The sequence below is a fragment of the Rana temporaria genome, chromosome 2 (assembly GCF_905171775.1).
Source record: "Rana temporaria chromosome 2, aRanTem1.1, whole genome shotgun sequence".
Classification (NCBI taxonomy): Eukaryota; Metazoa; Chordata; class Amphibia; order Anura; family Ranidae; genus Rana; species Rana temporaria.
In genome coordinates, this window is record NC_053490.1 from 455,545,789 (window position 1) to 455,564,226 (window position 18,438).

General features: G+C 42.0%; 1 protein-coding gene across 7 annotated transcripts in view; it reads right to left on the minus strand.

The window, feature by feature from the left end:
• MYO18A (myosin XVIIIA) overlaps positions 1–18,438 on the minus strand; it is a 475,424-nt gene that overhangs the window by 13,962 nt on the left and 443,024 nt on the right. For all 7 annotated transcript variants that reach the window (XM_040338545.1, XM_040338542.1, XM_040338541.1 and 4 more), the window contains 2 exons: positions 7,564–7,686; positions 4,526–5,910 (listed from right to left, as the gene is read on the minus strand). In XM_040338545.1, coding sequence (XP_040194479.1) covers positions 4,530–5,910; positions 7,564–7,686 — 1,504 coding nt within the window. In that variant the 3' untranslated portion in view covers positions 4,526–4,529. The remainder of the gene's footprint in view (positions 1–4,525; positions 5,911–7,563; positions 7,687–18,438) is intronic.

Genomic DNA, 18,438 nt, shown 5'->3' on the forward strand with positions numbered 1-18,438 from the left:
TACGATACACCGCCGTAAGTTTACACGCAAGTGCTTGGTGAATCAGGCACTTGCGCTGAAAACTTGCGGCGGTGTAACGTAAACACGATACGTTACGCCGCCAGAGTTTTCTGTGAATCTGGCCCAAAATGTTTATTATTTCAACAGTCAAGTATACTGGATAAAGCAACTTTTTAGTAGGTTCCAGTGGCTGGGGTGAACTCAGTAACCTGAATAGATCTCCTTCTACCTACTGTTATTTCTAATTTTAATCTGGTGCTATCGTGGAGTTCTGTGGTGAAATATCTCCTCCACTAACCCAGGTTAAATAATGGGCAGAGTCTTCACAGGGCCAAAAAAACAGCCTGGGAGAAAAGTTTGCATAGACATTAAACAAAAAAAAAAAAAGAAGGAAATATGCTACAATTTAGATTCTAATTTCCCATAGTGCTTAGTTACTGCTTGTGTTACCCTAGATTTTGTAACACAGGCAAAATGCAGAATAATGCAGAAAATAATGTCTTAAATTGAGCATGTTCTTACATATGTCATGGAGAATGGTAGGAAAAAAAAATCATCAACATGTATTTATGGATGCCCTATGAGACCCGTTTTCTAGTAAACGCAGCGCAGCACATCTGTATGGCAACTCACATTTTCCCAAGTGTTGCCACATGCATTATGGTGTGTGTGTGTGTGTGTGTGTAAACACTAAGGGCCAGATTCACAAAAGAGATACGACGGCGTATCTCCTGATACGCCGTCGGATCTCTGTTTCTATCTATGCGACTGATTCATAGAATCAGTTACGCATAGATATCCCTAAGATCCGACAGGTGTAATTGTTTTACACTGTCAGATCTTAGGATGCAGTACCGCGGCCGCCACTGGGGGGAGTTTGCGTCGTAAACCAGCGTCGGGTATGCAAATTAGGAGTTACGGCGATCCACAACGGATTTTCGCGTTTGCTACGTCGCCGCTAGTCTAGTTTCCCGTTGCAAAGTTAGTCATTATTTGACCTGCCTTAACTTTACTCAGCAATCGTATTGCTGTATAAAGTATGGCCGTCGTTCCCGCGTCGAAATGTAAAAATGAACGTCGTTTGCGTAAGCCGTCCAGGAATACGGAATTACGCTACGCGCGTCGCCGTTCGAAAAAATTATGTCACTGCGCGCAAAGCACGACGGGAATTGCGAAACGAAGCATGCGCAGTAGGTCCGGCGCGGGAGCGCGCCTAATTTAAATGGCACACGCCCATTTGAATTGCCACGCCTTGCGCCGGACGTCTTTACGATACACCGTCGCAAGTTTCCAGGTAAGTGCTTTGTGGATCAGGCACTAAAATTGGAAACTTGCGGCGGTGTATCGTAAACGGGTTACGTTACACCGGCGCTCTTGTACGTGAATCTGGCCCTAAGCTACCAATTAATTTTTACAAAAGCATGCAATAGTTTGCCAGAAGGTGGTGCTGCAGCTGAGGCATTGAATAACAGAAGTTGCATAAAGGTTGGGGGGAATGTATTGGAAAGAATATGCCCCTTGTTATTACCATAGGTGTGCACAGCCTATTGCATTAGGGTGTGCACCCCAAAACTCAAACACATTTGCATGTGAATGTATACTGATGGTGTCATCTGAGCAATGGACGGTATCGGTAGAGAAGAGATAGGTCTCAATAGGGCAGTGGACGGTGTCAAAAGTTTACATTTTCTTTTAAGTCTTTGGTGAAATATTAGGGGTCCAAACAGGGGGAATCTGCACCACACAGGGTAATTAGGGTGTGCCCTGGCACACACCTATGGTTATTAACCAAAGTAGATGGGAACTTTCCAAGTTCCAACTTAGTCGGAAAATACTTTTAAAGTCAATGGGGCAGATTCACGTACCTTGGCACATATCTCCGCCGGGCGCAGCGTATCTAAGATACACTACGCCGCCGTAACTTATTTTTTTTTCGAATCCTCAAAGAATTTGCGCCGAAAGTTACGGCGGCGTAGTGTATCTTTAAGACGTACGCCTGTCGGATCGATCCGAGATGCAGTCGTATCTTGTTTTGTAGATACAAAACAAAGATACGACGCGCAAAATTTGAAATTACGCGGCGTATCAAGAGATACGCCTGCGTAATTCTTTTGTGGATCTGCCCCAATATGTTCACTGCCTCCCTCTCCCCAGCTACACATTCTCATTTTTCTTTGCAGAATCCTTCCTGTGTAAGCCATGAGATGTTTGACTGGCTATGGACCCCCCACATGTGATGGAGCTTAGTGACTGGCTCAGCACTGTCGCAAGGATTGAGTCACAGGATACCTTCATGCAAAGGAGCAACAGAAAGGTGAGTATGTGCTTCTGTGTGTGTGTGGGGGGCAGTGGGGGAACAGGGGGTGCATACAGGGCACAAAAATCCCTATTCACTAATTCTGCTGTGCATGTTGGAAAAATCGGGCAATCTTTTTTACAGTTCTCAAATGCACAAGGAGCATGCTCAGTTCTGGTGAATGGACAGAGCAAACCCTCATTAATATTTATGTACAAAATGTGCAGCAAAAAAAAATGCTTAAAATTACTACAGAGTGTGACGTGTAATTATATAGAGTTTATGCTCATACACAGATTTCCTGCTGTGTGGAGGACAGGTTCACTTTAACACTGTTATTTGAGAGGAGGAAGCTTCATCCATCTTGGAATGGAAACGGTTACACAGCAAGGTGCTAGATTGCCGCAAAGAGACCATGGATAATAAAACAGGCGACAAGAACTGCAAACTGCTCCCGCTGTGCAGATTAATTTTCAGTCTGTTCACTCACTAGCTTCCTTGACAGAAAGAGCTACACAATGCTTAGCAGAAGTACTATTTTCAACAAATATGTATAAAGGGATATTTGCATATCTGTGGATCACAAACCTCTTTTCAGGACTGGAAAGATTGAGGTCACTCAACAGGAGGTGCAAGAGCGGAACAGAACAGAAGCACAGCCTTTAAAACATAACTGTGCCCTAGGCTTGTGTTTTTTTATGTGGTGTGGATTTCCAGGGCTGACTCAATGTAAATGTGCAGTCTGTTTCACCTTAGAATTTTTTTCCTCCTCAAGAACATCTATACAGTAGATGTATGACCTGCCCAACACACATCCTAAAAATATAGTTCTATCTATCTGTCTCATGTCTTACAAAAGTTTACATTGAAAGGCTGCAGTGCTGGAACTTTCTCGTCTATGCAGCCTGTTTTAGCTGCCTGTTGGCATCAACTTATTTCTAGGGCAAAACATATAATGAGCACTGCCTCCTTGAATGTTGCTTTTCCATGCTGCTGCTCCTCTCGTCTCTCTCTCCCTTTCCAGTATTTAAAAAACGGGTGGTCACTACCTAAGGTCTTGCAGGACAAGTATTCCCTGTATAAATCAAAAGGCAGTTTTAAGAGGAGGAATTGGAACCCCTGTCAGTTTGTATTGCTGCCTGTGCCCCGTTAAGGAGATTCTCTATTCATCCAGTTTACTATTATCATTGAAAGTTAAAAAAAGTAAATGTAAATCCCAAATGTTTGGTTGTCCCCAGAAAAGTAATAGAGGGTAAATCTTCTAATGGGGACAATGGTTCTAGTGACCTGGGGGTCCCCAATGAATCCTATTTATTTGCAGGGATTTCCTTTCACTTTGTGCAAAAAAGGGAGAAAAGTTGGTGCCATGGAAGTCGGCTAAAACATAGTTTTATTAATGCAGGAGAAAAACAAAAAAAAATCCAATATGTTTTAGCCATCAGGTCTTAATCATGGCCTATGATTAATGCCTGATGGCCGAAACGCATTGGCTTTTTTGACTGTTGTTCACCTGCAATAAAAAAACTGTTTTAGCCGACTTCCATGGCATCAGCCTTTCTCCCTTTTTTTCATGGATTGCACATGGAGGTTTGTAGAGACTTCCCAGGCTGAGTGCTGTTCTAGAGGCTGACCAGGAATTACACAAGAGGTAGTAGCTCAGATGCACCTGTTCAATTTCCTCTAACTTCCCGTTTGGCTATGGGTCAGGAAGTGAAGAAAAATCTATGCAATGGGACACAGATGGAAAAAAATAAAATAAAAAAACTGACACGGATAACCCTCCCTGGCTCTATATGGAAAAAAAAAAAGAAAAAAAATGTTTTGCCTATAGTTCTACTTTAATTTTCGACTGGAGTGTATCTCACCAGAGCTTCCATTGTTGTGCAAGTGTGCATCTAAAAGTATTAAACTAAGAACTTTAATGTGCAAAAAACAAACTTAGTATTGTATATTGGTGTATAATGTACTTCACATGCTATGAAGATGCTCAAGGCTTTCAAAATGTGAACTACAACCACAGACAACTTCACGATAACTGCACTTTTGGCACTCTAGCACCAGAAGTGCTAATCCAATTTCAAAACAAGGGACAGAATTCCGCAAACGTGAATAAAATAAATTACAACACAGGCTATGTTAAAACAACTCAATCCAAATGTCACTCTGAGTTAATGTTAGTAATCCACACGGTTCAGAGCATGCTAGGTCACTCACAAGCAAAACACCTACTGCATTAATCACTTTCTGGCCGGTATAAATATTTCATCATCAGACTGTCAACCTTCTTCTTCCTCTTCTTATCCTCCTTCTTTGCCTGCTTACTGTTTTTCTCATCTTTTGTGTCACCTTGAAGTTCTTCTTCATCTAGGTCCCTTTTTTTCGGCCCTTTTTTCACACTACCTCCACTACGGTATGATACTGTAGAACCAGACGAGGAGTCAGACTCAGATGATGAAGATGATGATGATGATGATTCAGATTCTTTCTTCTTTGACTTCTTCTTGGATTTCTTGGAGCGCTTTTTAGAACTCTTCTTTTTGCGATTGTCCTCAGATTCTGAGTCAGAGCTACTTTTTTTAGCTCTACTTTTCCTGCTTGGTGCTCGAGAGAATTCCATAGCTGAAGCTGACCTCTTGAGTCCAGAGGATGATTCTCCTTTTTCTCGGTGCAAGCTTTTTACACTTTGTACACTTTTTGAATCATCATCATCAGAATCAGGATCAAAACTCTTTCTCTTGAACTTTATAGGCTTATAGCTTAGGACCTCATTGATTGCAGCCTCAAGATCTGGATCTAAGTAATTGCGATGAGACACTGGCTGAAGATCTCTGCTTTCCAGCTCATTATCATCTGCGCCTGGTGTTCTTGCTTGGGGAGGTACAGAAAAACTACGCCCAGAATGCTGACTGTACAAAGAGCGAGTATCACTAAATCCAACACTAACAGAGTCATCAAAATCATCTAAAGTGCTTCTGGCCATAGACATTCGAGTGTCTGATCGGCTTCCGCGAGTAGGGCTTTCCAGGCTAAAGTCAGAACGCCTACTAAGTGAGGGACTTACAGCTGACAAACCATTACGCGTCTCCTCTAATTTGGAAGTACTACGTCTTAGACTTGAAGGACTTGTAATACCAAAGCTCAGAGTTGATTTTGTGTCATCTTCATCTTCCAAACCCCGTCTACTAGATAGACGACTGGATACAACAGAAACTTTATCAAAGTCAGGACTTGCAATTGACCACCTCTTGTCAAGTCCTTTTCTTGCCCTACTAGATGCCTCGGTAAATGCTTGAGAAACCAGAGATGAGCGATCGTCCAAGTCTTCACTGCCTTGAGATTTTCTCCATGAACTCACTGATAATGCGTCATCAAGAACGCTTCCTGCAGAATCTTTTGGAGCCTTACGGAAAGATCTCTCTGGGGACTCAGGCCTCTCTTTCAGTGTTGAGAACAGTGAATCCTCATCACCTTTACCGCCTATGGAGTCTTTAGTAACTGCTCTCTTTCTATAACTCAGGGAACTCATTACAGACATTGGCCTCTCCTCCAACTCTTTCCCTTGTTTGACTGGCTTGGCTTCCTTTCCTTCTTTTAAGTCTGTACTTTGGCTAGGTCTTAAGTTTTGAATATATGTGGAATTTTAAAGGGTGAAACAGAAAGTAGACAGAGAGAGTTTAATATAAATGAAAAGCGAAGGGAAAAAGAAAAACGTGATATAAAAACTGAAGTGTAAAATAAAATAGCTTAAATATAATGTAATGCAAAAAGAAGAAGAATATACAATCATATTAAAAAGATAGAACTACGCAATTGCACCTATTAAACTTTTTTGAGAACCATTATGGCATTTCTCAGGTCAAAGATAGATTGAATTTTACCAGTGGAGCCAAAGGATCTATGAGCTGGTTTTTACTAACAGAACACTGTGCTGTGGTAAATGAGCTCCCAAAAATGGGTGATGCTACAAGTAACACAACACAGATAATCTAACTGAATCCTATTGACTAAATTATTTCTTTGGCCAGATGAAAGAATTAAGAGCTCATGGCAGCCCATTTGAGCTCAACAATATGCCTTGAAAAATGAGTTTGGGGACATTGGCACCGAGTTGCAATGCTGTGGCCTGATACTAATTGCTCGGAAATGACTAATGTATAGCCTGATTCAAGCTGGCTGGAGAGCACCCCAAGTTATAAATTGTGATTGGTTTCCTGCTTAATGACGCACACAATTTTCTGATGACCCTCAGCAGAGGGATGCAGGCTGACATAAACACGCTCCTTCAAGAAGTCTTCCACATCGAGGGCCTGCTTAACGAGTGAAATAGACAATTACCACTGCAGATTTCTGGCACAAACTCCCCAGCGTTTAGTACTTGATTTAGACATGGAACTCTAAAAAAAATAACACGTATACCTGGCAAAAAAAAATAATGTATTGCAAATGAAACAGTCAGCTCTTGGGTAAGGATATTTTCTCTTTCTTTATACGAAGCCAGCTGTCACTTTAGAATGTAAATCTAGGAGAATATGCATTTATATTCATATTCAAAGACATACATTTAAATGGAGAGATCGAGAGACAGATGGCAAGTAAGGGTGAGAAGACTAAAACAGTACATTTAAAAGGTAACCTACCCTGTGCCTTCTAAATGTGTCATAACACAGATGTGTAAGATGAGAAGATATACTTCTGATTTCAGATAAATTGGTTCACATTATTTTAACTGCAGATTTTGTTTTGGATGGAAAGTAATAGAGGTTAAACATTGTAAAAGATTGCACTTTGTCACCTCACTATTCACCAATGGAGCGTTTCCTCTGATGATCTCCAAAACAATACAAACATTTTACAGCACATTCTTTATCCAATCAGCACATCAAGCCTATTTAAACCATTTTGACATTTTAGTGGTTCATAGCAGAATTACACATTTTAACCATCATTATCAGACTTATAACATGAATAGCAGGGAAGCCTGCTCCTAGAATGCATAAAAATAAATGATCAGCTGTTGCTTAAACACTGCATCTAATTTTTTGGACCACCCCAATGTGACATCCTTGGACTGCATATAGACTGCACAGTTAAGCTCAGCACAAATAATCATTACCGGCATTTGCGGATACTTGCCAAGGATCAGAACTACCTGCCAAACGTCCTCGTTTAACCATGCATTTGAACATATCCTTGGAGTATGTCACATTAAAGAAGCCCAGACATGTTCAATTACAAGGAAGCAACATTTCACATTAACATTCACCAACCTTGAGCTCTTTAAACTGCCATCATCTGAGAAGGCTTTGGAAGAACCTTTGTTCTTAGACAGCCAGGACTTTACACCATCCACTCGTTCGTCAAGATCGGAATCTGCATCTGAATCTCCGTCGCTGTCAGACAATAATATACAGTTAATTCATTCAATTCCCCAAGAACACAAAGTATGGGCTATCTGCATTTACAGAGTTAGTTTTAGTTAAAAAGGTAAGAGGTAAGAACAGAAAAAAAGATAACCATAGAAGAATGCAATCAAGGATTTATACGTTAGCCATTCCTGGATTTAGTATGACCAAAAAAAAAAAACATAACAGCAGTGATAATACTTGAGGAATGTTTCAATGCAGATTTTACTGTTAAGTATAATGTTCAGAAGAATTTTTTTTTCATAAGTAACCATCAAAATATTAAATGTATTTGAATTCATCTTAGATATATGGCATACACTATTGTTATTTGTATGGGTACATTTATTAAAGAGCACATTCAGAAACCGTTTGCTTGACTGAGCCTTTGACCAGCTGAAAACAGACCGAGCGGCCAGTGGCACCTCCCCCCACTTGCTGTCTACCAGTTGTTCTGGGACTTACCCCACCTAGGTGGCAGGCAGCGGCTCCTGTGTCCTCTCCTTCATCACAGCGGCTTCTTTCCTTCCCTTTTCCTAGGCATCCAGTAGGATCGCCTGTCCTTTCAGCAAATAGGGTGATGGGTCTCAATACCTGCTGCATGATTGGCTGGGAAAAGGATCAGTGTTACAATAACAAATATCCATTCGCTATTGTAACACACCTGGTGTGCTCAGTTCGCATTCTCTGTGCCCCGAACCCACCCTATTCTGAAGCCTATTAGAGCCTATGGCTCTAAACAGGTGCTTTAAAAAAAACAACAACACCCCCATTGGAATCCATGCATCTGGTGTCCTGCAAGGGGCCGGATGCATGGATATGGGGGCAGCGCACATGCACCCTTAATAGATGGGCCGCCCCTGCCTGTGAATATTGGTCACAAAGTGTACCAGTGAACTGTTGCTCATTGATTGGTAGTTTTAATACATACTGCTGTATTGGGCTCCTTAAGAAACCTGGTATAAGGGAGAAACATGGCACCTCCAATTGTCATTTGCCAGGCTTAGTCAGAATCACTGATGCAGGACACGTCTATAGATAAATAGTTTTACACTTTTTGACCGATTCAAAATCACACATCCTCGTCTCATGCATCCTGGACTCAGATTCCAAATTATGTATCTTTATATATTTTCCTCTACACATAAAAGAAACACTGGGACAGGTCTTCACAATGGTGACCACAGTGATTGGCTAATCACAGGGTTTACATGATCGTGAGCCGGTTCTCCCGGGTCCCAATCACTAGAAAGAGACCCGGAGCTGTCAGTGATAGCCTGATCTCAGTTCTGGGAGTGCGCAATTAATCACGCTTCAAGATAAACACAGGAGAGCATATATGTGGTGCCCAGGAATAAAGCCTGCTTTCTTGATGCCTGATTTATAAGTTAGGTGGTCGTAAATAGATTTTGTTCAGAAAAAATGCAATGACAGCATTTATAGTTCTTTTATGACCGTTTCTTACTACTCTTCCACTAGAACCACTCTAAATTCCTATGTAGCTTTCAACTTTATGAAAGCTGGTACTTGAACAATACTAAAGCAAGCAAACCCTGATCCATATATGACAGCAGGTTTTCTAATTTACCTAGCCATTTTTTAATCCCCAATTAAAAGATAATGGTCCCAACACCGTGGCACCAGGGATGCAAGTTTTTCTGCTATAAATCACTCTGAATTAAACCCCTCCACGTGTTTTAAAGCTTAAAAAAAAAAATCTTAATACGTTCCTTGTATTAAGGTAGAAAATGTGTAGGCATCAGTATCGCCCCCTCCTTTACTTGCCTGAGCCATCATTCTTCTCTCAGCTCTTCTCTCTCCTCACTTCCTGGTCTCTTGAGCTTTGTTTGGGGCTGATTCCTGCTGTGTCAATAAATGCAGACAGGCTTGGGAGCGAGCCTGCACGAGTGCCCCCATAGAAAGTGGCTTTCTATCGGGGCCCTCTGCAAACGGAGGGGAGGAGCTAGGAGTGCCGGTTGATTTATGCAATTTCATTGCACAAAGCAGGCAAGTAAAAAAACTGTTTGGTATTTAAAATCACTTTCAATTTTGCCTGAATGTTAGTTGGTTGATAGCTAAAAACAGAGCAGGACTTTATAATTTCCTCTTCTTCAAGGTTCTCTCTTGCACACCAGCCTTGGTCCTGATCCATTAGTGATTCGGATGTATGGCCATTTCTTTTCTTAGTTTTGTTTAGCATAAGGAATGTAAAATGTTGCTTTCCTATCTATTCTTGTCCCAGCAATAGTGGTCACCAGGGCAGATAGAGTGAATCACCTCAAACAGCATTAACGTCCACATGGGTTTTAAAAAAAAATTGTGGGAACAGATAACTAATGTATTAATGGCAAGAACCTTAACATATGCTACAAAGCAGTGATTCTGGCTCCTTCCTTTCAATTCTCCTTAAAAACATAAAAGCTTCATCAAGCGTACAGGTACAGTGAATACTGCAATACAAATGTGCAATAGAATTCACAGTTCTGTATTGTTCTGCTATCTCCCACAGCGCCTTGTTGCATTTTAAATCTACTTGTGTCATTATGACAGCCTGGTAAAGGTTTAGGATCAAATGGGAATGCCAATTGCTGTGCCGACAGACTCACTCAGGCAGCTGCTTGCAAACCTGAAAGCAGCACGGGTAATTTAAACCGACTCGCCTGTTACAATAATTTAAAATCAATAAATATTTCAGCATTTCTGGCCTGGCGTCCGTATTGGAGATGACTAGAGCAGAAGGCTGGGCGGCAGGATAGGCTTTAAGAGAGAGTGGATATTTCAGCCAAGGCAGCGTTACATAATATTTAGTGATGCTCTGTAAAGAAAACTAATTTGCAGCACTGAGTGTATTAAAAGGCTGCTGTCACGGCAATGTGTCATCAGCTGAACTCTTCATCCTCACGCCGGCAGCTGGTGCAATTCATCAGGGAGATTGCTTTACAGGAGAATTTATGAAAAAAATTTACAAAAATGACAAGAGCATTCAAAATAAAAGATGATCTTAAAATGATTTTTACACCTTGGTGCAGTCAATTTTCTCTATATATATTACAAAATAAAAATGTGAAACACTTGAAAGGTTGTCAGTTTTTGCTCATTTAATACCCAGAGCCACTGCTGAGGCCAAGGCTTAAAGTCAAAGTCAGAGATCTGACAAGTTGACCCAAAACTGGGTGGGCAAGGGCTACAAGAATCACTCACTATAATCGAAGATCTTTCAGAGTAGCTCCTCCTCAGAGGTTCTGGCTCTGTCTATACACACCGGGCTCCAAGAAAACAAGCAAGTTGTTTCAACTTGGGTTGTGCAAATTCCACCAAAAGAAAACATGAAGCTTCCAGTGGACACAGTTTAAAGTCACCTCATGGTCTTAGAGGGCAATTCACGAGACAACACTGCAAGGTAGATCTTTCAGCTGAAGACCTCTGGGCATAGGACACCAAGAGCCAAAATCCGCTGATGTCCATCAAAAGACTTCCCCACTTGCTTTCTAACGTCCAGGAGTCTTAAGAAATTTTGAGAGTGGAACAGGAATATGGGGCCAGATTCACGTACAGCGGGCGCAGCGTAACGTAACCAGTTTACGTTACACCGCCGCAATTTTTCCGAGTTAGTGCCCGATCCACAAAGCACTTACCTGGAAATTTGCGGCGGTGTATCGTAAACAGGTCCGGCGCAAGGCGGCCCAATTCAAATGGGGCGGGTACCATTTAAATTAGGCGCGCTCCCGCGCCGGACGTACTGCGCATGCTCCCGTCGCAAATTTCCCAACGTGCTTTGCGCGAAATTACGACGCGCCGACGTTTTGTGAATCGCGACGTGAAAAAAGATTTACGCCGGGAAAAATAAAAGATTTAAAAAAAATTCAAAAGCGACGCGGGAAAGACAGGCATACTTTAACATGGTGGAGTACTTTTACACCATGTTAAAGGTGCCCTATCTTTGCGACGGAAATCTAACACTCGCGACGACGTAACGACAGGAAAAATCTTCGTGGATTGCCGTAACTCCTGATTTGCATACCCGACGCTGGTTTACGACGCGAACTCCCCCCAGCGGTGGCCACGGTACTGCATCCTAAGATCCGACAGTGTAAGTCCATTACACCTGTCAGATCTTCTGCCTATCTATGCGTAACTGATTCTATGAATCAGTCGCATAGTTAGAAACAGAGATACGACGGCGTATCAGGAGATACGCCGTCATATCTCTTTTGTGAATCTGGCCCTTGGATCCTATTTAAAGATTTGAGCCTGGGCAGAGAGTAATGGTAGGCTCTCCAGTCACCAATCCATGCTGGGAAAACATGACTGGCGAGTGGTTCCGACCTTTGCGTGTGTCCAACTGTTTGATGTTAAATCTTCAAAACATATGTAATGAAAATCTAGTGTTGAAAGTTAAAGATATTATTTGGAAGAGATAGAAACTTAAATCCAGCGATTTCATAACTGGTGACCAGGGCCGGACTTACCATTGGGCTTGACTGGGCTCAAGCCCATGGGCCCCACCCCGGCCCCGGACGGCAACCGCCCCTTTTTTATTTATTTTGTTTTAAAAAAAATGATTATATATATATATATATATATATATATATATATATATATATATATATATAATTATTATTAAAGGGCCCAGAGGTCTCCAGGGCCCCTGGATGGCAACCCCCTTTTTTTTTTTTAGGGGTCCGAAGGTCCCCAGGGGCCCGGAGGCCCCCCGGCCGGCAACCCCCCTTTTTTATTTAGTTTTTATTACAAAAAAAAGTTTTTTTTTATATATATATATATATATATATATAAAAAATAATAATAATATATATATATATATATATATATATATATATACACACACATATATATATATATATATATATATATATATACACATATATTTTATTATTATTAAAGGGCCCAGAGGTCTCCAGGGCCCCGGATGGCAACCCCCCTTTTTTATTTATTTTTTATTAAAAAAAAAAAAAAATTATATATTTTTTATATATATATAAAAAATATATATATATATATATATATATATATATATATTATATTATATATTTTTTTATTATATTTTATCATTATTAAAGGGCCCAGAGGTCTCCAGGGCCCCCGGATGGCAACCCCCTTTTTTTTAATACATATATTTTTTTTTACAGAGGTCCGCAGGGCCCCATGTGGCAACCCCCCTTTTTTATTTATTTTTAAAAATGTTAATTTTTTTGTTTTTGTTTATATTTTTTTATTTTTTATTAAAAGGCCCTGAGGGGCCCAGAGGCCCCAGATGGCAACCTCTCTTTTTTTATAAAAAAAAAAATTTGTATTCAAGGGCCCAGAGGTTTCTTTTTTCTTTTTATTAAAGGGCCCAGAGGTACCCAGGGCCCCAGATGGCTACCCCCTTTTTTTATATATATACAGTACAGACCAAAAGTTTGGACACACCTTCTCATTCAAAGAGTTTTCTTTATTTTCATGACTATGAAAATTGTAGATTCTCACTGAAGGCATCAAAACTATTTATTAACACATGTGGAATTATACATAACAAAAAAGTGTGAAACAACTGAAAATATATTTCATATTCTAGGTTCTTCAAAGTAGCCACCTTTTTCTTTGATTACTGCTTGGCACACTCTTGGCATTCTCTTGATGAGCTTCAAGAGGTAGTCACCTGGCGCAGCACCCCCACACCATCACACCTCCTCCTCCATGCTTCACGGTGGGAACCAGGCATGTAGAGTCCATCCAGTCACCTTTTCTGCGTCGCACAAAGACACGGGGGTTGGAACCAAAGATCTCAAGTTTGGACTCATCAGACCAAAGCACAGATTTCCACTGGTCTAATGTCCATTCCTTGTGTTCTTTACCCAAACAAGTCTCTTCTGCTTGTTGCCTTTCTTTAGCAGTGGTTTCCTAGCAGATATTCTACCATGAAGGCCTGATTCACACAGTCTCCTCTTAACAGTTCTAGAGATGTGTCTGCTGCAAAAGGTGGAAGAACCTAGAATATGAAATATATTTTCAGTTGTTTCACACTTTTTTGTTATGTATAATTCCACATGTGTTCATTCATAGTTTTCATGCCTTCAGTCTGAATCTACAATTTTCATAGTTATGAAAATAAAGAAAACTCTCAATTTCAGGCGGCGGCAGCACCCCCCCCCCCCCGGTTCTCTGCTCCAGGGGGCCCATGCCTTAAGCTGTGTAAGGGGTAGAGTTGCCACCTTTTCTTCAAGCCAAACCTGAACACTTTAGCGGCACAGGGCACATTTTTTTTGCAGTATACACAACAGGATTATAAAAGACCTGGGCCACCTTTGGGTGCCTCAAGGAGAGTGGTAATGCAGCGCGCTGCGGCAAACAGTGGGTGTGGCCAAGAGGTCCGCAGAGGTCCGCAGGGCCCCATGTGGCAACCCCCCTTTTTTATTTATTTTTAAAAATGTTAATTTTTTTGTTTTTGTTTATATTTTTTTATTTTTTATTAAAAGGCCCTGAGGGGCCCAGAGGCCCCAGATGGCAACCTCTCTTTTTTTATAAAAAAAAAATTTGTATTCAAGGGCCCAGAGGTTTCTTTTTTCTTTTTATTAAAGGGCCCAGAGGTACCCAGGGCCCCAGATGGCTACCCCCTTTTTTTATATATATACAGTACAGACCAAAAGTTTGGACACACCTTCTCATTCAAAGAGTTTTCTTTATTTTCATGACTATGAAAATTGTAGATTCTCACTGAAGGCATCAAAACTATTTATTAACACATGTGGAATTATACATAACAAAAAAGTGTGAAACAACTGAAAATATATTTCATATTCTAGGTTCTTCAAAGTAGCCACCTTTTTCTTTGATTACTGCTTGGCACACTCTTGGCATTCTCTTGATGAGCTTCAAGAGGTAGTCACCTGGCGCAGCACCCCCACACCATCACACCTCCTCCTCCATGCTTCACGGTGGGAACCAGGCATGTAGAGTCCATCCAGTCACCTTTTCTGCGTCGCACAAAGACACGGGGGTTGGAACCAAAGATCTCAAGTTTGGACTCATCAGACCAAAGCACAGATTTCCACTGGTCTAATGTCCATTCCTTGTGTTCTTTACCCAAACAAGTCTCTTCTGCTTGTTGCCTTTCTTTAGCAGTGGTTTCCTAGCAGATATTCTACCATGAAGGCCTGATTCACACAGTCTCCTCTTAACAGTTCTAGAGATGTGTCTGCTGCAAAAGGTGGAAGAACCTAGAATATGAAATATATTTTCAGTTGTTTCACACTTTTTTGTTATGTATAATTCCACATGTGTTCATTCATAGTTTTCATGCCTTCAGTCTGAATCTACAATTTTCATAGTTATGAAAATAAAGAAAACTCTCAATTTCAGGCGGCGGCAGCACCCCCCCCCCCGGTTCTCTGCTCCAGGGGGCCCATGCCTTAAGCTGTGTAAGGGGTAGAGTTGCCACCTTTTCTTCAAGCCAAACCTGAACACTTTAGCGGCACAGGGCACATTTTTTTTGCAGTATACACAACAGGATTATAAAAGACCTGGGCCACCTTTGGGTGCCTCAAGGAGAGTGGTAATGCAGCGCGCTGCGGCAAACAGTGGGTGTGGCCAAACTGCTCTTGCTGACATCATGGCTCCCCCTCAGTGATGCCAAACCTGCCCCCAGACAGCGGCCCGCATCACCCGAATAGCAACAGATTTTTGTGCGACTACCTCAGTTACTTGGGGAGCCACAGCCCAGTCTAAATAATGTGTCCGGGTTTCAGGCAGACTGAAACCCGGACACAAGATCCCAAACCCGAACTGTCCGGGTGATTCCTGGACAGGTGGCAACCCTAGTAAGGGGCCCCAAAATTCCTGATGGCGGCCCTGCGCATACCTCCCAACACGCACGGATTCTGCGGGACTTTCCCGCACAGACAGCTTCTTCCCGCAGTCCCACGAAAGGGTTAATTTTCCCACACTGCAAGAGGAGGTAGCACGGAAGCAGGAGCGGAGCGGTGTGTGGAGGACTGTGGCTGCTGAAGGGAAGAAAGCCGACAGCCGGGCCAATGACAGTCTGTGGCCCCGGCTGTCGGCACAGGTGAGAGGCACTCCCCCCCCCGCTCAAGAACTGCAAAACCCCCCAGGAGGGGTGTGTGGATGTCTGCTTAAGGGAAGAGAGCCGACACAGTCCCCCCCTCAACAAATTTAATGCGCCCCCCCGCTCAACAACTTCAATTCGCCCCCCCCGCTCAACAACTTTAATGCTTTAATGCGCCCCCCCCGCTCAACAACTTCGGCCCCCCTCAATTCTCGGCTCCAGAGGGTCCCTTCAACACTCAAGCCCAGGGGCCCCCACCACCCTAAGTCCTGCCCTGCTGGTGACCTCAAGATACAAGCTATAGTCACAACTAGACTATCAATCTTGGTTAGACTTAGTCTTTACGGCTTTTTTTTTTCATAATTTTTTTTAAAAGAATGCTGTTTTAACAACTAGAACGTGAATATGTTTGCTTTATGGTTCTAAAACAGAAATGGTTTATCCAACACCATTTCTCTAATAAATTTACTTTAACTGAGCAATCTAAAACTCTGCCACTCTTGACAGAGTTTATTTAAGTTAAAAATGTTTGTTTCAGAAGGTTTATAAAGCGTCCAGAAAAAAGAAGGTACACGCGGGAAAAAAAATAGTCCTGTATCTGCTTCAAAAATAATAACTGTCCCCTGCAGTGAGTGAGGATAGTGATGGCAGCTAAAGAATTGGCCTTATTTAACGACTTTCTCCTTGGAGATGAATAACAATTTGATGGACCAAGTAAACAGTGTGTTTAAAGTAAGTATGGGGAACCAGAGGCCATAATCACTTCCCATTTGACTTACACCTACACAGGGACCCAGCAAACTTGTAAATCTGCTTGACATATGTAGCTGTACTATAAATTGCCGCCTCCTCCCGGCACACAGAAACATCCGTCAGCCGCCCCTCCTTCCTCCCACCCTGGCATACCGCTGATCTGATTTCCAACACCGCTGTGGAGATTTGCTAAATCCATTCTCTGCTTTCCTAAAGCAGTTTCTGGTGACACTGTCTGAATACAGAGTGGCCTCCTGCTCTCATTATGTGTGGAGGGAACGACAACTGTGGCTGCACTGCTAGTAAATGGAAATCATTTTTTTCCTGCTTGGCTGGGTAATAGTATAAACAGCAACACCACCTCTCCTCACCCTTAACCCTCTTGTGTCTTCCTCACATCCTTCCCTTCTATCTACAACTGAGGCAGCCAAAAGCTCTCATGGGAGAATGGGACAAACTCTGCTCAAATTGAAAGCATGCCTGGAAACAGTTACATGGCATTAGCAGCAATCAGCAATTTACTCCATGGCATTAAGCTTTTTTCTGTCTAGAGACACAAGGCATATTGTAACCTTTATCTCTTGACTAGTAACTCATTACTTACAATTAAAGAAAACCCATACTCCCAGGACATTCAGAACTGACAAAGTTTGCCAGCACAAGTAAAAAATGTGTAAAACAATCAAGGCATTAACATTTGTGCATCAGCTACAGAAAAAACGCTAAAGTTCAAAGTAATTTGTCAGCCGTTTTGAAGTGTAAGGAGTTGCACGTTGGACCACTGAAGGACTGATAGATATTTTGGGGAAGGTTTAAAGTGATTGGAAAGCTTAATTTATTTTTCTAAAATAACAAACATTATATTTACCTGCTTTGTAGAAGTGGTTTTGCACAGAGCAACCCATGACCTCCTCTTCTTGGGTCAACTGCCAACGCTTTAGGCACTTCTTGGTGCACCACCATAAGAAATTGCTTACAATGGGGGTGCACTTGCGGACTCGCTCCCGAGCCAGGCTGTGTGCATTTATAGTGGACACAACCTGGGTCAGCCCTGCCCCCACTCCCTCCTCACAGGATTTGACTGGCAGCAGCAGGAGCCAATGGCTACCACTGGTCTAACTTAAGAGAGGAAGAGAGAGCAGGGCTGCTATGCCCAGGCACAGCGCTGGATTGAGATAGGGCTCAGGTAAGTATTTAGGGAGGTGAAAAAGCGATACAACCAATGGGACATTTTGAACCTAATGCAAGGAATGCATGAGGGTAAAGATTACCTGCCTTTAGAAATACTTTAACTAAACCTATGATCCACATACAAACTACTGTCAGAGGCTTTTGGAGCTCCTACATACCAAAAATTTACCAAACAGATAGTTAGAGCTTGAATAAATACTTTTTTTCATATGCTTTGTCTACTGTTAGGTAAAAGGGGAAAATCTTCAATCTCATAAAGCCCAGCTCCAGCTAGACCATTTTCTTTTCAAACTGCTGATAAACAGGGAAACGGATTAGAACTTATGTCAGGTTTTTGCTACGGCTTGTATCTCAATAATGAAATAAGGTAAAATAATGAAATAAGGGAAAATTTGTAGCTGGCACAGGAAGATGCACAACGCATAATTTAATCCACAGAGGTTTTAATAATTAAAGTGATTGTTAAGCCACTTTCACATCTTCATACAATCCCCTCTGTGTTGTAATCCTGTGTGCCCCTGTGTGAGTGATTTATAAAAAAGAAAAAAAAAAGCCAACTATACCTCATTTCAGAGCTCTTCTCTATTATCACATGATCGGCTGGCTTTCTTTTCCTGCGTCTGATAGATGCAGCGGGCGGGGCCACGATTGCCCCTGTTGACGTCACTTGGGAAAGGAGAGAGCCAGCCGGTCGCGTGATTGCTGAGAAGAGCTGTGAAATAAGGTATTGCAGG